General features: G+C 39.9%; 2 protein-coding genes across 2 annotated transcripts in view; both read right to left on the minus strand.

The window, feature by feature from the left end:
* Positions 1–8,537: 8,537 nt before the first annotated feature.
* Positions 8,538–13,354, minus strand: LOC130567725 (cytosolic sulfotransferase 3-like). The gene is made up of 8 exons (XM_057356057.1): positions 13,224–13,354; positions 12,314–12,452; positions 11,105–11,224; positions 10,691–10,791; positions 9,285–9,411; positions 9,049–9,146; positions 8,786–8,960; positions 8,538–8,694 (listed from the first exon to the last, which is right to left on the minus strand). Exons 1-8 carry the CDS (start codon positions 13,245–13,247, stop codon positions 8,582–8,584), a joined length of 897 nt encoding a protein of 298 aa, XP_057212040.1. The 5' UTR covers positions 13,248–13,354; the 3' UTR covers positions 8,538–8,581.
* A 3,339-nt stretch (positions 13,355–16,693) lies between these two features.
* mib2 (MIB E3 ubiquitin protein ligase 2) overlaps positions 16,694–23,909 on the minus strand; it is a 68,812-nt gene continuing 61,596 nt past the window's right edge. The window contains exons 15-19 of the mRNA XM_057356056.1: positions 22,624–22,848; positions 19,240–19,418; positions 18,775–18,959; positions 18,598–18,663; positions 16,694–18,508 (exon numbers count right to left, since the gene is read on the minus strand). Of these exons, the coding sequence (XP_057212039.1) occupies positions 18,267–18,508; positions 18,598–18,663; positions 18,775–18,959; positions 19,240–19,418; positions 22,624–22,848 (897 nt within the window). The 3' untranslated portion in view covers positions 16,694–18,266. The remainder of the gene's footprint in view (positions 18,509–18,597; positions 18,664–18,774; positions 18,960–19,239; positions 19,419–22,623; positions 22,849–23,909) is intronic.

Genomic DNA, 23,909 nt, shown 5'->3' on the forward strand with positions numbered 1-23,909 from the left:
ACAATTATGACATGTTTTGTATTATTATTTTTATTGTATACAGAACAGAAGACCAACATAGCATAGCACAAAACAGTTGTGTGTTGTTTGCAGTACATTACGGAAGAACAATTGATCTCTTTTTCTTTTATATTTCAGCATATAAAAGAACACTCTAAAAATCTTTCATGGCATCTCTTGGCACAACTCAATTTAATGCACTTTAACTTAATACTGTGTGTATTTTTAACTTAAATATCTGTGTTTATTTGTTTACACAAATATTTAAGTTACCGTGAGTCAAAGCAATTGGCTAGATAACTTAATTTTTCCACACCAGTTGAGTTCAGGATTGCAAGACTGCTCCCGAACCATTTAACATATGCAAACAAGTTCAAACTCTGTGTGTCAGGTGTTTAAAAAGCTGAAAATAAATGTGTTCAATGTGTTCAGTCATCTAACTTGATCTTTTAAAATTGAGGCTACATGAATGATGTTGAATTAAAATAGAGGAGGTTATAAAGAGGTTTTGCTTAAGTTAGGCTCAAAGAGAAGTAGAAATAAATGCTGTTTTACTCAAAAGGCATTTCATTGGAGAAGCAAGATCAGCTCTTGCTATTAATTTGCATAGAAAATTGTGTAAAAGGTGGAATGATTTTGTTTTTGTTCAACCATGTCTATGATTAAATCAGTGTTAAAATAATAGTTGGGACAACTTAATAATTTCAATTATGAACAAGATTTTTTACTTTTTAATTAAAAGAAAAAGGGCATCTGTCTAAAATCAATATAGTTTGTTGGATGAACTTAATTTGGTTAGAAGTTGTCACAACTGAAAAACATTGATCCAAACTCTTGTGTTATTTTTTTTGTTGGGTTTGCACAAAATTTTTTAGAGTGAAAAGCACTGAATCACATTAATATGAAAAATGAGAATAAAAAATAAAATATTAAATAAGCAATAAAAATAAAGAAACAATAAAGGAAAGAAAAATGATTAACATTTAAGATCATCGGGTTCTCTTCTTTTTTTTTATCATCGACGAGACGACAAGTGTGGATACAGTCAGTGTTCTCTGACAACATCCAGCAGCCTCTGAACTTTTGTCGAGACTACACTTTCTTCAGAAGAAGCCATTATGAGTGACATTAACAAAACGCCTGGTGAGAAAAAATGAACCCGAAAGGCAGGACGCTCATATGCCATTTTGTGGCGCTATTATAATTTGTATTTGTTTACTTTAAGACAGTCTTATGACGTGAATAATCTTTATTTCTCGCCTGAACAAAATAATGTAGTTCACTTCAGTATCTACAATAATTTACAGTGGAAACCAGGATGTTTATGTAAATAGATTTAAATCACATATTTTATATAAAGTTGTAGCGACTGTGATAGGCCTAATAAATCATGTTTAATCTGCACAGTCAGAGATGTTTTTTGTTTATTCGTTTTAGATAAACCTACTGAGGGAAGAAGAGGAGATCTGTAGGTTGTTTCGGACAACACTTTTTCACTTTTGAGTAAAGTATAATGATTATTTTTGATTAACTTGAAGTTTTGAATAAAACTCAAAAAATTTATTTGCTCCTTGTTCAATTTACTTAATTTAAACATGTTAATTCAACAAGGTCAAGAAGGATTTCCAATTCCCAGCATGCTTTGCGTCAGACTGCATTAGGAGAGTAAATTAAAAACATATATGATTTTTTATGTTTTTAGTAAAGTTAAAGACTTGTTAGTGTTTAATGTTCACTTCTCTTAGATATTTAGAAGAGTTTGACATATTTTTCAGTTTTGTGGTTACCATTGTTTAGAAGAGTGGTGCATGTGCTTAGGCTCTGCGAAGCTACATTTGACCTGTAACATGTGTTATGTTACCAGTGAGCAGTGACTGTGCTAATGCCAATTTTGAGATCAGTCTCTTCTTGCTCATTTTGGGTTGCATAAGTCAAGGTATTTGATTTATGCATATTAAGACTAAGAAATATGTTAAATAAAGAAACCAAAAGAATTAAGTTTAGTTAATTTAAAAATTTAGGTGTTCTTATTTGTTTAAGTTCTGTCTACTTAATTTCATAAAAAGGATAAATTAAATATTTAAGTCGCACTTGCTAAGATTTGGTAAGAACTTTAACTTAACAGTAATCTGTAACGGTTTCAGCACCACCGGCCACGCCCCCCATGTCGTCACCGCCAGCTCGCTTCACCCGTTCCCTCTCCCCGGAGTTCTGAACTCAGTTTCCCAGCATGCACCGCACATCCACCATTTTTGATTAGTCCACACCTGCATCACATCATCAGGATTCTATTTAAGTTTGCACCTTTTTGTTCTTCCCTGTTCAGTCTTGTTGTCTTCACTGCAATTCTTTACCCCGATAAGTATACTTTACCTTTTTTGAAATACTTACCTGTTTTTGGATATTCCTGTTTTTGAAATACTTACCTGTTTTTGGATATTCCTGTTTTTTGAAATACTTACCTGTTTTTGGATATTCCTGTTTTTGAAATACTTACCTGTTTTTGGATATTCCTGTTTTTGAAATACTTACCTGTTTTTGGATATTCCTGTTTTTGAAATACTTACCTGTTTTTGGATATTCCTGTTTTTGAAATAAACTCCTTTTTCTTATCTACCTCCGTGGTGTGCTCTCCGTCTACCAGAACCCTGACAGTAGACTGAACCACACACCATGACCACACCACAGACTTCTCCCGGTCCTTCACCTCCAGCTCCCTCTGATCCCCTCTCTGAACTGGTCACCCTACTCCGGAACCAACCCGCACCTGCACTCCTTCCGTCTAACCCACCATCGGCGTCTAGTCCCATGGCCCTACCCAACCGATATACTGGCTCCGTGGAGGAGTGTAGCGGGTTCTGTCTCCAATGTGAGCTCTACATACAGTTGCACCCCGGTCAATTCTCCACGGACAAATCCAAGGTAGCCTTCATCATCTCCCTCCTGAGCGGTAAGGCCCTGAACTGGGCATAGGGATTTGGCAGGCCGGAGGACCACTTACCACTAATCTGAAGTCTTTTCTTGAGCACTTTAAAGGGGTCTTTGGCCAAGCAATGGATTACCTTTCGGTGCACGATCTACTGCTGAGGCTTCGACAAGGACGCCTTTCAGTGGCGGATTATGCCCTCCAGTTCCGCACCCTTGCGGCGACCAGTGGATGGAATGAGCCGGCGCTTGTCTCGGTCTACCGCCAAGGGCTACAGAACTCGATCCGATTACACATGGCCATCTACGATGACTCGGTCGGTCTGGAGGCTCTCATACAACGATCCATTAGTATCGCCCAACGTCTGTCAGCCTGTTCGCCGTCATCACCCGGTACATTTCCTCCACGGGTTACGACCTCTGCTTCCCGGACTTCTTCAGACCCAGAACCCATGGATGTGGATCGTTTTCGACTATGTCCTGAGGAACGTACACGGAGGCGGAACCTTAACCTTTGTCTGTACTGTGGAGGGTCAGGTCATCGCCTAGCCGTCTGCCCCGTCCGTCCGGCTCGACCAGCGGTGAGTTCTATCCATACACCGGCCTCCTTACCTCACCTTGCTCTTACCCAAGTGGTCATTATTGCACCTAACTTCTCTGTTCCAGTCCACGCCCTGATTGACTCTGGAGCCGCCGGGAACTTCATTTCTCTGAATCTTCTTACTCAGTTGGGCTTCCCGCGCCTAAGGAACGGGAGGACCATGTTTGTGCAAGACATCCTAGGAAAACCGCTGGGCCGAGGTCGGATCACACACCATTCCCCACCCATCACCCTTCACATCTCTCCCAGGCATACGGAGAAGATCTCCTTCTGGGTACTGGAGGGGTCCACCTCCGATATCGTCCTGGGACGACCCTGGCTGATGGAACGTCAACCTATCGTGGACTGGCGCACTGGCATCATATCCGGATGGGCGGGTCGCCCCGCCAACACCAGGGTCCCGATCAAGGAGGAAACTTTCCTAAAACCGGTACTACCCATCCTAGCCACTACCGTCGAAGTCCTGAGGTCCTCAACTCCGGGGAGGTTCCCGTAGATTATCGGTCGTTCCAGGACGTCTTCTCCAAGCTGAGGGCTACGGAGCTGCCTCCTCACCGGCCATGGGACTGCGCCATTGAGCTGCTGCCTGGGGCCACAATGCCCAAAGGAAAGATCTATTCCTTGTCCATCCCGGAGCAGAAGGCCATGGAGGAGTATATCGAGGAGGCATTACAACAAGGTTTCATCCGACCGTCTGTCTCCCCTGCCGCGTCAAGCTTCTTCTTCGTAGGGAAAAAGGATGGAGGTCTTCGTCCCTGCATAGACTATCGGGTTCTCAATCGTCACACCAAGCGCTTCGCCTATCCTCTTCCCCTGATACCTGCCGCCCTGGAACAGTTACGCCATGCCACATTGTTCACCAAGCTGGATCTAAGAAGCGCCTACAACCTGATTCGGATTCGCCCAGGTGACGAATGGAAAACGGCCTTTGTGACTCCCAACGGTCATTACGAATATAAGGTCATGCCCTTCGGCTTGGTGAACGCCCCAGCAGTGTTCCAGAGCTTTATGAATGAGATCTTCCGGGACCTGCTGGGGAAATTCGTTATAATTTACCTCGACGATATACTTATTTACTCCGCTCTCGACCCGCTCACGTTACCCATGTCTCCATCGTCCTCCAAGCCTACGCCAACATAAACTATACCTGAAACTCAAGAAATGCCAGTTTCACCAATCCACCATACAATTTCTGGGTTATATCATCTCTTTCACCAAGTTACCATGGATCAGGGGAAGGTGGAGGCGTCCAGAACTGGTCACAACCCCATACGGTGAGGGAGATGCAGCGGTTTTTAGGATTTGCTAATTTCTACCGGCGCTTCATGCTGGATTCAGCTCTATTGCAGCTCCCCTCACCGCCATGACTGGAAAAGGCTCGAGATCCCTGTCCTGGAATCCCGAAGCTCTCAAAGCTTTTGACCAGATGAAGCAAGCTTCTGTACTGCTCCTACCCTACTTCTACCCGACCCAGACCTGCCTTTTCTCGTGGAAGTGGATGCCTCTTCGACCGGGGTAGGAGCGGTGCTCTCTCAGCGCAGGGGAAGCCTCCTAGACTCCATCCATGTGCCTACTTCTCCCGCAAGCTATCCCCGGCGGAGTTAAACTACGACATCGGGAATAAAGAGCTCCTAGCCATCAAACTGGCTCTGGAAGAATGGCGACACTGGCTGGAGGGCGGAACTATCCCTTCACCTGATCACCGATCACCGTAACTGGAGTACCTCAAAGAGGCCCGGAGGCTGAATTCTCGTCAGGCCCGTTGGGCACTCTTCTTCTCACGGTTCGACTTCAAAGTGACTTACCGACCTGGCTCGCAAAATGGCAAAGCTGATGCTCTCTCCAGACAACACTACGTCACCCCAGATTTAACCGAACCTGAACCAGTGCTTCCTCCAGCCCTGTTCGTCTGCCCCATCCAGTGGGCCCTCGACCGGGACATCGCTGAACTCAACACCCTACTCCGCCGGGAGGTCCCGAGGGTAGGATCTTTGTGCCATCCGAGCTCCGCACTACCCTCGTGGACTCTGCTCATTCTGTTCCGGGATCAGGACACCCAGGCAGACAGCGCACCCTCTCGCTCATCTCCGCCCGATACTGGTGGCCTGGGATGACTCAGGACATCGCCGATTCGTCAAAGGATGCTCAGTCTGCGCCATCGCAAAGACACCACGTCGCCTGCGGAGGGAAAACTACTCCCATTGCCCATACCCCAACGACCGTGGTCTCACCTCGCAGTGGACTTTATCACCGACCTGCCCCTGTCTGACACATTCACCTGTATCCTGGTGGCAGTGGATAGGTTCTCCAAAGCATGCAAGTTGATTCCCCTCACTCAGCTCCCCACTGCACTAGAGACGGCTGAGGCCCTGTTTACCTATGTGTTTCGCAATTACGGGCTTCCTGAAGACGTTGTGTCAGACATGGGTCCCCAATTCATCTCCCGGGTCTGGAAGGCCTTCTTCGGAATACTGAACATCTCTGTGAGCTTGACCTCTGGATATCACCCTCAGGCGAACGGCCAGGCTGAGCGGAAGATACAGGACATCGGGAGGTACCTGAGATCATACTGCCATACTCACCAACACAGCTGGCACCGTTTCCTACCCTGGGCGGAGTACGCCCAAAACTCCCTTCGACAGACCTCAACCGGTCTCACCCCGTTTCAGTGTATCCTAGGATATCAACCTCCCCTGTTCCCCTGGTCTGGAGAACCCTCATCGGTGCCAGCTGTCGATCACTGGTTTCGGGAGAGCGAGAGGGTCTGGGACTCAGCTCACCACCACCTCCAGCAGGCTATCCGCAGGCAGAAGTTCCATGCGGACGCCCGAATATCCCCAAACCCCCAGTATGCTCCAGGGCAACGGGTCTGGTTGTCCACAAGGGACTTACGCCTGCGACAACCCTGCCGGAAGCTGAGTCCCAAATACATCGGACCATTCCTCATCACTCGACAGATCAATCCCGTCACCTTCCTCCTCCAGCTGCCCAAACACTACCGGATCTCCCCCTCCTTTCACGTTTCCCTTCTCAAACCCTTTATTACTCCTGTTTCTGTTTCCTCTACAGACCCTGCTGTAACAACAGATCTGCCTCCTCCTCCACCACCTCTGGACGCCGCCCAACAGATCTTCAGGGTAGAGGAGATCATGGACTCCAGGAGACGGGGAGGTCACCTCGAGTACCTAATCAACTGGGAGGGCTACGGACCTGAAGAACAATCCTGGGTACCACGGATTGACATTCTAGACCAAGCACTCCTACGAGAGTTCCACCAAACCCATCCTGAACGTCCGGGTCCTCGACTTCGAGGTCGACCCCGTCACCCTGGTAGGTCCGCTGGAGCGGACCATGGAGGAGGGGGTACTGTAACGGTTTCAGCACCACCGGCCACGCCCCCCATGTCGTCACCGCCAGCTCGCTTCACCCGTTCCCTCTCCCCGGAGTTCTGAACTCAGTTTCCCAGCATGCACCGCACATCCACCATTTTTGATTAGTCCACACCTGCATCACATCATCAGGATTCTATTTAAGTTTGCACCTTTTTGTTCTTCCCTGTTCAGTCTTGTTGTCTTCACTGCAATTCTTTACCCCGATAAGTAGATTTACCTGTTTTTGAAATACTTACCTGTTTTTGGATATTCCTGTTTTTTGAAATACTTACCTGTTTTTGGATATTCCTGTTTTTTGAAATACTTACCTGTTTTTGGATATTCCTGTTTTTGAAATACTTACCTGTTTTTGTATATTCCTGTTTTTTGAAATACTTACCTGTTTTTGGATATTCCTGTTTTTGAAATACTTGCCTGTTTTTGGATATTCCCGTTTTTTGAAATACTTACCTGTTTTTGAAATAAACTCCTTTTTCTTATCTACCTCCGTGGTGTGCTCTCCGTCTACCAGAACCCTGACATAATCAAAATTTGAAAGTTCTGCTTACTTAAACCAAGAACCTCAGATTGTCACATGTAACTATTAACTGGCTGAGTTAGACGGTGATAAACAAAATCAGCAAATCCCCCCAGCTGTCATTGGCTATTAAAGTCTTGCGGTTCTTTCAGAATGCTCTTAATTACATTTAGAGATTTTTAGATGCATACTGTATGCATTAAGTGCTGGTGTTGATCTGGGATGGGTGAGTATGAGGCTGGGATGGAAAATCACAGTATACTCCCTACAAAAAACAAGAATACACAACTGGATTATTTTATTATAGGGAGATGGAAGGGTCTGTAATACTTATGCTGCGTTCACACCGAACTTGAGTTAAGTGATTTGTGCGAGGAAATTACATACAAAGTCAATACAAAGACGCGAATAGATGCAAGGTATCGCATTCCTCACTCTCTAATACTTGAGCTCAAACACAAATTTCTTGCTCTAGTTGAAATTTGCACGGAAGACGCATTTGACACGCAATTGCGCCGCCCAATTCGTGAAATCGCGTCAGACTTATTTTATATTATAATTATAAATATTAATAATATATTATGAACAGTTTTCTGAATTTTTGCTGTCACACCATAGGACACACATACGGTTTATTTGTCAATTGCCCATTAATGCAAATGCAAAGAAATGTAAAACCAAGATATTACTAAAAAGTACAAAAAGGTACAAGGGGGCGGTACCCTTTTAAAACAGTCAGCTTTGCACCTAAAGAGTGCATATTAGTACCACAAATTGTTCTAATATTTGTACTACATATTGGTACCAACTATATCTGTAGTACCTCTGGTACAATTACGACATTTTTTTAAAGGTACCATCCCAGTGAAAGCTTTCATAGTGTGAGATATTAAAGGTATTTCAGGAACAATAATCAACGAAACGTTGTTATTAGGTAAATGTAAAAGATATACGGCAACTTTTATTAAATACTTGAGTAAATACTTCATTAAATATTTCTACTGATTATTATTTCTACTCATATGATATTCACAATATTCTGTAACTAAATAAAGGGAAACAATACTTTCAGTACCAGAACTAAATTATGAATGACTTAATTTATTATTTAGTGACTATTCTGCATCAATGTCCGGAACGCAAGCTTTAAAGTTCAGTCCGAAACTTGACAGTGGTGTTCTTCATCTTTTGTTTGTAGACTTCATCAAACTGTTCATTTTGTGCCACAGTGAAGTGATTTTTCCAGTCTCCAACTTTACCTTTTAGAACACAAACAAAAGCAGAAAATCAGGTGAAGACGCACTTGCCAGTTGTTATCGGGATGAATTTAGATGAGAGGATCCCACTAACCTTTCCGCATGAAGGGTGAAATTTTGAAGTCCATGAAAGGGAATGTGGAATAATTGGTCAAATTGTTATATTTCATGACATCGAAATGAACTCCTTTTGTTATTTTCTCTCTCTCCTCAGGTGAAGTTGATAATCCCAAGAAGGAGCACAAGCGTTCCACCTCACGTCCTGTGTCCTGACAGAGTAGTGCACACAACACACTATAAACACACAGTACTGAAAAAAGTATGAAAAGAAACTGTTGCTGTATGAACAGATCTTACTTCGACCAAATCCTCATAGAACAAGTACAGTAAATTAGAATATGTCTGTTTCTTCTCCCACCATCCGCTGACATGGTCATACCACGGACCAAACACATCTGTGGAGTGAAATAAATTTCTAGTAAGATTTTAAATAACGTTACTCTTCTCGTGTTTATAGCATACAGCATCATCTTTGAATGAATTCCTGATCTTACAATGTCACGATAGTTTATTTCACCCATGTGTCAACTTACTCTTTCCTTCCATAAATTTCTGTAAAAAGCTGTTCCAGTCTCCTGATTCAGGCTGTGCCATGTTCATTCGATCAAAATGAAAATAGGAAACGGCATTGTCTTTTGCATTACGAGCTACATACACCACCTGGAATGAATGGAAAAACACATAAATTATGACGATACAGGACTTTTATTAAATTGCGTATTAATGTAAAGAAAGTTGTCTTCACCAAAAAATTCTCTCGTGCTATTTGTAAGCAAACCAACATTGTTGTGTCAGGCTGCTTCCACACTGTTAGTAAGAAAGATCCTTTTCTCTGTAATATTTAGGAACCTCTTGACATATATCTTTAGTAAAAGAATAGGCACTGTGCTATAGATCAGTCCTAGCAATAAAGTGAAAGTCCAGATAAATTTGTCAGATTTATGGCAGTTAAAAGAGAGTTCTGATATACTGCTCACTGTTCTGTATCCCTTCACCTGTATTTGCAGTTTCTCTGACTAGAATATACGGTGTGAACAGTACAAAGTCTGAAATAGGAGAGGGATTCTGTGAATCTGTGAGTTTAATTTTGTCTGTAGGGGAAGAGTGTGTTTGGCAAAAGGTCATTGGCAATTTAAAAAAAAGTCATTTCTCCTTTCAACATAATCAGTGTTGGGTGTAACTAGTTACTAAGTAATTAGTTTCTGTAATTTAATTACTTTTCCCTTGAAAATTAAAGTAAGGGATTACTCATATTTTTTCTGTAATTTAATTACAGTTACTTCTTATGTAATTGAACTAAATGCTGTGTAATATATTCAATAGTGTAAATGACATTAAAATTATAAGTCTTACTTTAAAATGTATGCTTTAATGTATCCTTCTCACATTTGTAATACTTTGGTCAGTTAATAAGAATAATTTATGTAGTTATTTATATTTATATATTTTCATTTGAATTAATAAAATAAACTGTTCCTTTACTATCCTTGAATTATTTTTAATCAAAGGTTGACGTAGGATATAGAAAGTAATTAGTAATAATAAGTAATTAAATACATTTTGGAGAGAGTAATTTGTACAGTAATCTAATTATTACACTATTGAATATGTAATTAGTAACTAGTAATTAATTACTTTTCCAGAGTAACTTACCCAGCACTGAGCACAATAGTGCTTTCAGACAAAACCTTGTAAGCGCTGTCTTAATAAACACTTTCACTTCTAAAAAAATATTTCCTTTGTCGTGGCACAAATCCACAGAGTAACTGATCAGTTGTTACACTTGTGCTGTTGTTACTGTAAAAGCAGCATCACACTCGCAGTCGTCTTGTTCAACTCGGCTATGTTATGTTAGCATGTCTGTAATTACCTGTGGCCTTTTGCTGAATCACAGCCATGCTGGTAAAGAGTCTAATGCATACTGTGATATATACTATACCCTTGAGTTTTGCTCCCAGAAGGACTTGGGCACCAGCTGAACAGGTAAATGAGTTTTGATGAGACGAGGAGAAGTCGTCACATTATCTGCCATTTCAGTCCCTGTAAATGAAAATGAAAATATTGTAAAAGAACAAGAGTTGAATGTGAAACGCATTACCCAGACAATGTGTCAAGAACTGCTCACACATCATGAAAATCAATATGTATCCAACATGGACTAATCAATGAGACATATTTATAATCGCTATACTGTGTTGAGATAAGACTTGATATCTGAGTCAGCACAAATATCTTCAACCCTTTTACTAGTGCAAATAAAATTCTAGGTGATGTTTAGATCCCATTTAATTAATCCAGGCTCATGTTGCATTACGTCATGAAATCAAGATCAAGTGAATTGTAAACATCTGACCTGCTGGAAACTTTTGAAAGCAGGACTCCAGGAATGGCACGCTCTCATAAATGGGCTTTGTCTGTGCATTATCCTTGCCAAAATACAACAGGTCCAGTATATAAGAAACCCAGGTGGTACCTACAGTACAGCAGCATAACAATGGAAAGAAAGTGTTTGAGAACATGACAGTCACATCTGCAACAAAGCCTTCTCATTAACAACTAAAGAAACTGTAAACAGCACAAAATAATACATTTGAGTAAACGCAGAGAAACCTTTTGCATTTCAATGTTGGTCCTTAACCCTTATGCGGTCTTCGTTTGGGGTGCACACTCATGGTCTTTGGGGTCTCTAGAGACCCCAGGCAACAAAATGCAATTTTACTCCGTTTATTAATGTTTTTACTCCACATTTGTGCAGTTTTTGGAGGATTTATGATATTTTCAAAATGTATATAAATAAAAAAAGGTTTTAAATAGGTTTTTATACAAAAACAGCTTTTTATGTAAAATTTGTTTTTATAAAAGACCCACATTTCTGTCTTGCATTCATGGGCATAACATGGTTAATTTGACATGGTTAAGTGTAAGATTTTTGCACATCTTTTGGAAATGCAAATTACCAGTAGAGTGCTGCAGAGCTCCACCATTTTTTATGTGCTGTTAGACCAACCAGAGACCCTGAAGACCGAAGATTGTGACTTTTTTCCCCACACCAACATATAATCAAGATATCATTCCAATTTTTTTATTTGTAGATCTAGCAAGTATTGACCACTTTAAAAAGTATTATGCCATTTGGACAAAGATAACTTTTTTATATTTTAGCAAACGTCATTCGTGGGTCAAAAAGACCCCGAAGACCACATAAGGGTTAATAACCCACAGGGTCTTTCTTACATCTTTCATGACTACTTTTAGCTTTATGGTGTAATTTTTTTAATATTCCGAGAGTGCTTTGTAAGGTTTAGTGTTGACTGTCAGTTTGTAAAGTTTACAGCAAAGTTTGTATTGAGATGTTTGAATGTTTGCAGCACTTTGTTGTGCTAGTAAGTTAAGTTTAAATAGTTTGGTTGAAAGAACTGTTTTAAAGGTCAATATGGGGAAGAAAATACAAAGTCCTCTGATTATGTGAACTGTGAATCAGTAAGAGTTAGCCTACAGTGCAGTAAGTAGATGACATGCTGGCCAGATATCTTACAGTATCTCACAATATCAGCACACTCACCAGCTTTGGGGTAAGTGGCGATTAGAATGTCATCTGGTCTTGCCTGGAAGTTCTTCACATTTTCCCAGTTGTCAGTGAAGAAGTGGGTCATAGAAATGCCCTCAAAATCAAAGATCACAGGCCGACTCTGCAGTTTCATCTGTATTATTATTATTATAAGAAAAAAACATCTTTCATCTTAATGGTTCACTTTAACAAATACTTTTACATTTTATGTCAAAGGCAGATTTTAACAGGTCAGCTTTAAAATGCATGGATATTTTCAGTAACAATATATTAATAGTACTACATAATTACACACCGCTCTGGAATACTTGATTCTCATTGGCCAGTTGCAAAACTTCAAGGTCTGTCCCGGATAACAACTGCTGAACACTAACACAGGGTCATCCGGGAGTTTAATATTACACATAAATGAAAAGGAAATGTCTAATTCATAACATATATTAGGTTAGATTTACAAATTATTAAACCAAATGAAATGTTCTTCTTGTTTGAACATCATGTCTTGCGCCTTGAAACCGAACCTGGGAGGTCTGCATGCGTCACAAATGAGCGAATAATAAAACACTTGAAAGCAATATTTCATGTCCAATAATTGAATCAACTACTTTATGACTCATGTAGCTGTGTAATAAGCAGGATTATGTACCGCTGGTCGGTTGGTATGGCAAATGAAACCCCTTCAGTGTGATGCACTTGTTGAATTTAAACTTCATGAACTTAAATACAGGCTCCTTTTTCATAAAACGTGTTTAAATTTTGCAGATGTTTATCAAATCATAGCATTTGTTCTTTTAAAATCGTGTTGTCTGTAAATTTGTACTTATTCATTTTCGCATGTTTCAACTAGTATGTAGTAGCTTTTGATATTTTAATGTTGGTGAAATAACTTGAAGAGATTACTCACTGAGTCCATGTCAGGGAATTCCATTATTGTGAAAATGTGTCGTTCGTTTCTTTTTGCTCCTTTGGTTAAATGATTCTGGCAGCTCTTTAATTCTTCGAAATGCAAATATGTCTCTTACTTTACTTTCTTTTGTCCCCACCTCTCTGTCTCTCTCTCGCTGTACTTTGCACTGTACCAAACGTCAAAAACGTGTTATGCAAGTTCAAACAGACCTCTTAATAGAAACGAAAAGCCAGCTTTTTCCAGAGAAAATAATCTCCCATGCTATATTTTCGGAAAGACATGTTAATGTCTCAACTTTTGAAATCTTGGTGGTAAACTTCATGTCCACTAGGGTCAGAAATGCAACTCTGCACTACAACGAATTAGCGATCAACAGCAGATGTAGGTTGTGTCCTTTACAAGCACACTGAAGTGTTTTCAAATGCTAATGTTATTTATCACATTTGCATTGCAAGTATCAATGACCATTATTGTTCCTCTTTTCCTTTCCACCCCAGCATCTGATTTTACCTACTTCAGTATGTGGAAATTGGTGCACAAATAATGTGGTGAGCAAACTTCAAATGATATGGGGGCCACGGGCGTTTAGTGGTCCACTTCCCCCCACAGACCAAGTCATGTTGATCACTGCAAAAAATGACATTCTTACTAAGCATTTTTGTATTGTTTTCTACATTTCTAAAACTTCTTAAATCAAGTTACATTTTCTTGACAAGAAAAGTGACGTAAAATATTTAGTCTTGTTTTATAAAAGATAATATAAGAAGTAGGGAAATTTATGTTTAAAACAAGCAAAAATGTCTGCCAATGGGGTGAGAAAAATAAACTTGAATTGGGTACTTAAGTAAAACTAAATTTCGAGTTCATTAAGTACCCAATTCAAGTTTATTTTTCTCACCCCATTGGCAGACATTTTTGCTTGTTTTAAACATAAATTTCCCTAATTCTTATATTATATTTCATCAAACAAGACTAATATCTTAGGTCACTTTTCTGGTCAGGAAATGTATCTTGATTTAAGAATGTTAAGATATTTATACTATAAAACAGTACAAAAATGCCTAGAATGTCGTTTTTTGCAGTGATCAGATTCCTATAGTAAATTGCCTGTATAGGTGTGAATGTGGTTGTCTGTGTGACTGTCAATCTGTCCAGGGTATGTCCCTACTTTCAACCTGAGATCGTCTGGGATAGTCTTCAGCATTCCCTGTTTGTTACCCCACATTTTGAGATAAAGTGGTATGGAGAATTGATGGATGTCAAATGCCTTTTTTTTGCGCCACTATAGGATGGTGATGCTCGAAAGTGCCCTTAGAAAGCTGTGAGTAAATTATACATGATGGTAATTAAAAGTAATTTAACCATTTATGATCTTGTGATCCTGGGAGTTCTCTTGCCAAAAAATGTATAAACAAATATTTTTATATATTCTAATGGTTTGTTTTTATGCCACAAAAAGTGAGGGTACAGAAGCTGAAATAACACAAAGGGGCTATGTTCCAAAAATGTTTTTACAAAATATTAGTTTTTTGAATTTTGACAGTGCTAATAGTTTTCATACAGTAAAAAAACAACTTCTGGAGTGCTGGCCGTAGCTTCACGGCGATGCCATAGAAGAACCATTTTTGGTTCCATAAAACACCATTAGTCAAAAGTGTTCTTTGAAGAACCGCATCTCTTTCTTACTTTATTATTATCTGAAGAACCTTACGGCATCGAAGAACCTTTTGAAGCACCTTTTTTAAGAGTGTACCCTCTAAAAAAATAGTGCTATATACACCTATAGTGCACCTTTTTTTTAGTGTATGCTATTTTTTGTTTTTGTTTAGCCGAAAGATTTGTCATACACTTATTTTTCCGTATAGCACTACCATTATGGTTATATTCTTATGCATTACTAAAAAGAATTCATATGATGAATTTTTGGCCGTGTTGAAAGTGCTGAAAATAACTTGTCACTTTTATTAATTGGTAAGATTCCTGGATCCCTACAGCTCACAAAAGACAAACCCATAAATATATGTTTATAAAACAGTTCAATATTTACTGCAAAATATTTTTACAGAGTAAAACCTGGAAAAAAAAGAAAAGTGTAAGACAGTAAGGCCAACATCAGAGCTCCACATACTGTACAGACAACATACTTTTTGCTTAAACAATTATTTGACACATGTTCCTTAATGCAAAACTCAGCATTACTCCCACTACCTAATAAATACCATGTTTTTGGCTGTACCTGTTGACAACTCGCATATATTTTGCCCTTTTTGAATTATGTACAGCACATCAAGTATTGATTTGACAGTACCAGGAGATTCTAGATTGTCAAACGAAACAAACAAAGTTAAATGATTGAATTTGTAATTCAAACATAAGTAAAACATCAAGTTCATCTAATAATTTATTTAGCCTAATTATTGGAGGAATTGACCACCCCGAATATATCTGAATGCACAAAATGCAAACCATAATGCATTTATGTACTTTATGGCACGGTGTACTGTATATGATGTTTTGTCATTTAAATCATAATATAAACTTAACTGTAAGATACTTTCTATATAACAGTAACATTTATGACATTGCAATCGTTTAATAGTTCTTTTCAGTGGAATGGAGCTCTGTAAACAGATGGCTTACAGACACACGCTGTACTGTACACTGGGAGCTGTTAGCAGACAAGTTTTTTAAAGAACTGACAACACAAAGTCTTTCTATTCTTCAAAGCCGAGGCTGTCTTTGCTGTCCAACCGTTGTCCTTTTAACTGAAATAAACCTACACAAATCTTCCGTTTTGAGAAATTTGAAAACAAAATAACGACTTGTACAAAGTCAAGGTAACTAATGCATCCTTGTAACAAGAACCAATTATGTTCACTATCTAAATAGTACAAAGAAGGACATGATGCTTTTGTACATAAGTGTGCTCTTTCGCACACGTTGACACGTTTTGGCACTATTTCCGCCATCGCGGAAGCAATATACCTCTTCTGACATCCAAATATACATGTTTGCATTGGCTAACCCCAAAAGTGGGATTTACAAAAACAGCCATCACAGGATGATGAATACATTAAAATAGAATCAATTTCGTAATTGCGTACAGTAAGCCCTTCTGGAACAAAAACACTTAATTGAGGGTTAGAATACACAAGGGGATGCATTGATGCCAAAAAAAGGCCAAATTCAGAATGGCTATTGGAGCACTCAGAATTACCTAGTGAGGACAAACTCTTTAAATTTAAATCTACGTTGTTCAATCACGTACAGCCCTAAATTCGCTGTTATCTGAGTGTCCTTAGTAAACAAGATCCTGTTCTTCCTAAAGTAAATGATCTGATTAACGCATCTGAGAGAGAATATATGAAGGGATACTTCACCCAAAAATGAAAATTCTGTCATCATTTTCTCCCCTTCGAGTTGTTCCAAATCTGTATAAATATCTTTGTTCTGATAAACACAGAGAAAGATATTTGGAAGAATGCTTATAATAACCTATCAGATTTTGTCCCCCATTGACTCCCATAGTAGGAAAAATTACTTTATCATTTTTTATTTCTTCTGTTGAACACAAAAGACATTTTGAAGAATGTAGGACAGAAAACAGTCCTGGGGCACTTTTGACTACCATTGTATTTTTTCCTACTATGGGAGTCAATGGGGGCAAAATCTGATTGGTTATTATAAGCATTCTTCCAAATATCTTTCTCTGTGTTCATCAGAACAAAGACATTTATACAGATTTGGAACAACTCGAAGGTGAGTAAATGATGACAGAATCTTCATTTTTGGGTGAAGTATCCCTTTAACAAATACTGCATATAAATGTGGTCAAGTTTAAGTCTGTAAACTGTGATTCATTGCGTAGTTCACAGTAGAATGAAAAGGCTTTTAGCCATTATGCAGGAAACTTGCATGTGGGTTAATTTACTAGATTACTATTGAGGGTCTCGAAAGGGGTCTCTCTACCAGATCCTTGCACACACACGTGGGTAGAAATTACACAACGTCTGTACTTATAACACTACACATGGTTTCCATGACACAATATATGACATAGATAATACGCTCGCCAGCATGCATTATGTATACGTCTTGCTTGTGGAAAGCTTCTAGATCTCCGAGTGACGCGGTACAGGCATATGGTACAGGCAGCTGTACAATATCACCCTCTCACTAATAAACCCCTGAACCACAACGGAATAGACACGGTGGACTGTACTTTTAGATGGTCTCAGAATGTTTGAGATTTTAGTTAGGAGGAAGCAGCTATCTCTGGATCCCTCCGAAAGAAAATGAGAAAAATAAGACATTATATTTTGCATGTCTATTTTTCGCAATGTGACCTATTTTATTATCATTTAATAAATCAATACAATAAATACTATATGATGATAAATATTTTACAATTGAAACGCTCACATTGCAGTGATGATATTTTTTCATGGTGGTAAAAAAAACAGGCTTCATTTTCTCTATGCAAAATATAATTTGTCTTATTTTTTCCTGTTGTTTTTAGAGTGAAATATAATCCGGACATGCTCCTTCTGTTCAGGTTTTGTGAGATCAACCTAAAAGAGCATCTTTTTGCGTCACAGCTCGCCGTATGTCCGAAGCGCACATGCTGTGTCTTTGAATGGTATTGTATCATTTAAGCTCAGCAGCATGGAGTATATCTGGTGATCGTATATGAACGAACCAACGCCTCTCATCTCATCGCACCACCAGGACGTGCGAAGAAACACATCTGACAAATCCAGAAACGTGTAGAAATTCTCTTCCATCAAATTTCCGGTACCAGTGGATGACAACCCCAGTGACGCATCACATGACACACACACACAGACAAGCACATGTTCTCATTGGTTCACCGTTTGGCATCCGCTCATGTCCCGTGGTCCGGCATGAGAGGGCCACACATCCAGCACTGCGTCTAAATGATGATGCTCGACAGACTATGAAGCGCAAACAGGCAACCGCTTTCACTCCGTTTGAAGAACAGCTACGCGACCACTACGAGAAAAAGGCTGTTGGCGTTCCTCAGACGAACAGCTGGATCCTTTCGCGGATGGTCTGTCGGCAGATGGGGCAGGTTTTGAGGGCGGAGCTGCAGTCGATGCAGGAGGCGTGGCCGCACTGGAACACCAGCTTGATGTGGTTGTCGATGCAGATGGGACACGTTATGCGCTCCTCCATCTGCCTGTAGCGCGACTGCAGCTGCTCCAGCAGGTTGTGCTGCTCGGAGTTTTCCGAGCTGGGACTGCACTCCACCTCGGTTTGATCTGAGACGCAGAAAAGCCGGTCATCACATTTTAGGTCGCACAAATTTCCATCCACATCACCAGAATGCATTTCAATTAAAAGCAATTACCTTGACGTATTTTCTTCGTTATTGTCACCTGACACCGAATACATTTCTTCATTCTGTGAGCACACTCTGAGCAAAGAACACATTCCATTAGGGTTTGGAAGCGAGTAACATGGAATGAGAGTGTGTTGATTTCCATGTTTGTTTGTTTTTTGTGTGTGTGTGTGTGGGGGGGCTCACCCTCGCAGGCGACGCTGTGTTGACACGGAGAGAACAGCACGAGCAGAGCAAGCTCCGAACAGATGAGGCACTCGCTGGGACCCGTGGCGCTGGGCATGGCCAGGTTGGTCATGGTGTTGGGTGTGGTGTGAACTCGCCTGAGACTGCTGCTGCTCGTCCCAGTGCCGGACGTGACGGCTTGAAGTCTGAAAACCCACAAACACACATCTGGTCATTTTCTGTTCTTCACTGACCCCGCCACAGAATCACACATATGACAGAAGGATAGACTTTACTGGATTTGGAATATTGGCACAAAATGACGACCCCTTATAAATGGAACACGCTACAAATCTGTCAGCATCCACATCAGGAATCAGAATTTACATTCTCCATTTCGTTGTTCCATTTGTTTATAAAGTCCTGTGTTATGCACGGATATTTTGTATCGCATCATTACATTAGTGATCAGTTTCTAACACACACCTGTGTTTCTCTGCGAAGCTCCGGATGAGTTGTTGTATGCTGCTGTCTGTCACCAGGTCTAGCGGGCTTTTACCTTTATGGTTGGCATAATTAATATCGGCCCCTTCCTGTGCCAGAAAGCAGGCAATAGCAGCACCGACATTCAGTTCTGTGTTTCCCATCAGCCCTGAGCTACACAACTACACACACACACACACACACACACACACACACACACACACACACACACACACACACACACACACACACACACAATCAATTCAACACAAATGCTTATCGTCATCTCCCATTCTCTTACTAACAATTCATACATCAAACATATTAAACTTGATATTTGTTTAGTTTGTAAACTGTACAGAGATTATTTTGTATGCATAGAATGCCAGATAACAAAATGTGCATTATACAACACAGCCCACTGCATATCGCTGTATCCCACAATGCAATGTGCTCGACATGACCTTCCATTTTCAGTATTGCAAATGAAACATAAGTTGTATCAGCAGGGATTTTTATGACACATTATTTGTTTAGACTACCGGAGATCTTTACATGAAAGCGATTGCATGGTTTGTGCCGTTACAATGCGTGTCACCAAGCATTTGGGTTTGTTTTTTATTCAATTGTTTGTAATTGTTTATTTAGCGGTCTAATTACACAAATATTTGACACGTTTTTTAGCCGCTTAAAACACTTGGACACACTTAAAGGAAATAATCTTTATTTTAAAGGGGCGATGAATTAAGACCTCAATTTTAACCCGAGCTTTTGTTATATAAGAGGGAATCGTATTCAAACGAACATCCTGTAAGTGTCAGAACTGAAAACGCCCTTGTTACTGAAATTACCAGGTCCTGGAATGCACCTATGATAGGTTGAACACCGCCTTCACAGAAGAATATCAATGCCTACTTCTCTAGCCCCGCCCACTGGTTCGCGCATGACAGTACTGAAGTCACACAAGTTGCGCAGAACCAGATAGAGCGAGCAAGCAATAAACATGCTGTTAAAGATCGCAAAATATTGTGGAGTCAGTGCCTATTTGTGGAAGAACACAGTCACTGCTTAACCTTCCTTCGGATTCCGACATTAGTAATGCGTGGATGAAGTTTATTTTTAAAGACGTTCCAGCTCATGTGGGTAAAACATTGAGCGTTTGTTCGCTTTATTTCACTTCGGATTCCTTTGTGAACAAGGCAGAGGTTGACGATGGATTTGCGGAGAGACTAAAATTAAAAAGCAGTGCTGTGCCGTCAATATTGGATCCGATAGGAATGGCGCAGCAATCTTATGTCAGTAAAACATTTCTGTACTATGCGTCACTATTGCTTTGTTAGAGATCTCTGTGATTTGGCGGGCTCATATATCATTTTTCAAGGTTTTATCCACCGTTTGCAAATAATGGAGGCTGTTTTGAAGTGTTTTGGTATTATGTCGGGTGCTGGATCATATCCGTAAGTTACCGGGAGTCTTCCGTTTGTTTATTTATCATGGAAACTCTCGTAACACTTGAGACCCGCGATCGCGGTGATCTTAAGTCCGGTTCACGATCACGGGTCTCAAATGCTGACAGGTATGGTCATATATCATTAAACACCATACAACTATAGGCTATACAAACTATAAGCAAAGCCTTGCCATCACATCCGGGAAATAAGTCAGTAAATGTGAGTAAAATCACAGGCTTCATTTATCCCGTGCGAATGCGCCACATGAAATACAGAAGTGGGGAGGTAATTTATAAATCACACGAGGTACTCAGATAATACTAATCCCGTGCGAATATGGCAAATGTGTAACCTAATGTTACGTGTCTAACCAAATTCACAGAAGGCTCCAACTAAGTTTACTACGCAAACTGTTATCCAATCATAGCAGTGGGCGTTTACTTCCAAGTCTTCATGACGGAACCGATTCAAACCGAGCGTTTGTCAAGCCGGACTCAAAACCCGGGTAGAAAATAGCTTATTAAATTACTTATTGATTTTGATGTTTTTGAATGTAAAAACCACGCGAACGTCATAAGTAGACCTCATACAACAGTATAAAACAATAAACAAGCCCAGTTCATCACACCTTTAACATCCCAAAATAATACACTGCAAAAAACAACATTCTTACTAAGCACTTTTTATTTGTTTTTAGTAAAAATATCTAAAACATCTTAACTTAATATACCAGGGTTCCCACTCTAAGCCAAATGTCAAATTCCCTGACTTTTACCCGACTTTCACTGACTAAAAAGTTGAATTTCCATGACCTATAATGAATGAAACCCAGTCTTTGAAGTGGTCGTTTTTTAGCCAAAGCTCTTGAAATGTTCCTTTTTCTGGCATTTTGCCTTAGTTAAGCGCTATAGGTGACTGCATTTGACTTAAGTGTAATAAAATGGGGGTTAAGATAACCATAACAATACGCAAACTAAAATTTAAAGTGATCGAACTCGGGGCAGGCCGCAAGTGCACAGGCACGATATGTCGGTTCACTGACCAAAGAGCTATCGGCGCCGACTTTAGTCTTGTTTTATGAAAAATATAAGAATTAAGTAAGTTTATGGTAAAAACACGCAAAAAATCTGCCAATGGGGTGAGAAAAATAAACTTGAATTTAATTTGACCTTTTTCTCAAGTACCTAATTCAAGTGTATTTTTCTTACCCCATTTGTAGATTTTTTTGCTTGTTTTTACCATAAACTTACTTAATTCTTAATTTTCCTCCTTAAAAAGAGACAAAAATTCTAAGGTCACTTTTTTTTGTCGAGAAAGTGCATCTTGATTTAAGAATGTTTAGATATTTGTAAAAGAAAACAAGAAAACACATTTTTTGCAGTGTACTAGATGGCACTCTATGAATTAAACATGCGAGTAGTGAGGTCACATGACAACAATTGTCTGAATGTTTAGAGTTTTTATCAAGGGCTGGAACTAATTCTATAAACCAATGGTTCTCAAACTGATTTTGTGGCATTTTATGAAATATGGAAATTGATCATAAAATTTGATGTGAACAAACATCAGAAAAATCAGCCCACCAACCAAAAGAATTGATGTTCCAGCATTGTATAAATGAATATGTCTTTGGTTTAATTAAAATTCCAAGTTTGAGATTATAAGTCTTTATTTTGGGGGGCCGCAAAGCAACGCACCCTACACAAAGGGGGCCTTACAATGAAAAAGTATAAACCATAAAAAATGCATGAAATCCACATTATATACAATATTGTGCAGTATGCATATATTTTTTTGTAGATGTAGTCTGGTAGGCAGTAAATTGTGCTGCACAACTGCTAGTGGGCATATTTGCCTGATGCAGTTGCAGTTCTTAAAGCAATAATTCAAAAAATGTATTTTAAACACAGATTGGTCTGCAGGCATCTGATCTTACCCTGCTGTAGAGCACCTCGCCCTCGCCCTCAGAACTGCTCATGACGGTGGTCAGCTGCTGTCGGCTGAGAGCCGTGTGCATGGCGGTGTCTCCGTCCTCATCCTCCGCATTGACGTCCGCTCCCTCTGTCACCAGGAGGGTCACTAGAGCCACGTGACCCTGAGTCACGGCCAGCTGGAGAGGCGTCTGGTTGCGGTTGTTACGGATGTTGATGTCACAGCGACCCTGAAGATGAACACAATGGAGGGTTAGGAACCGATCTAGAAACCATTTTATACTTGCCAAGTGTCCCATCAGAAGAACGTATCTAAGAAAACCGAAGTAGAACTGCTTTTCACTGATACTGCGAGTACTCTTGACAGTGGCGTAACTTTGTTTTGAAAAGTGGTGGGGACAAAGACGACACAATTGTTTCTGTAAGAACTCGTTGGGAATATTCATGGACGTCACAAGCGCGAAACATGTAGGTAACTCCTCTAGAAAACAGTATAAAAACTGCGCCGCTTTATCGGCGGCTTCAGTGGCGTAATGTTAGTGCGAAAGACGCATGACAAGTAATATTGACACTGCCGTGAAGCAGGTTCGAATCCGCTGATCTCACTATTCTAAATTTTCACATCACATACTGTATCAGATCTGCTTCCAGTTGTTTTTAAACTATATCATGTTTTCATCAATATATAATTTAAAGCATGTTGTGCTTTATTATATGTAAAGATGGCTGTTGCCGTACGTAATTAAACGTATTAATTCGTGATGAAACAAAAACTACTGAAACGAATGTGTGTTTTCCCCATGTTAAAAATTTGGTGTTTGACAACCCCCTGCTAATAAGGACAAACATTCAAGTATACAGGGGAAACAGATGGAAAATAATATCTTTAAAAAATATTATTTTCACTAATTACTACGGGCATTGCCTGATAGGCTACAAATATACAAGAAACTTTCTAAATTTTGTTTTGAACTCATGAAAGTACAAAGTTGTGACTTTTTCCATTTACTGGAGTTTTCGATCAAGTATCAAAATGTAATAAATCTTGCAATAGGCGATAGCAACCGCATGTCGAGAACAATAAGGACGAATATATAGCACCATAGTGCAATTAAGCGCAAAATGTTTGGTACATGTATGACTTGGACAGCCATTTTCAAATATTTTCATCATTTTATTAAAAATAAATACCATTACAATCTGATATGTGATAGGGAAAAAGTTCAGCAAACAGCAGTCGCGAACCCACGACGACATGAAGCAGGTAACAGTTGCTTTACGCTCTACGCCA

This window comes from Triplophysa rosa, linkage group LG17 (genome assembly GCF_024868665.1).
Source record: "Triplophysa rosa linkage group LG17, Trosa_1v2, whole genome shotgun sequence".
In the NCBI taxonomy this organism is placed as follows: Eukaryota; Metazoa; Chordata; class Actinopteri; order Cypriniformes; family Nemacheilidae; genus Triplophysa; species Triplophysa rosa.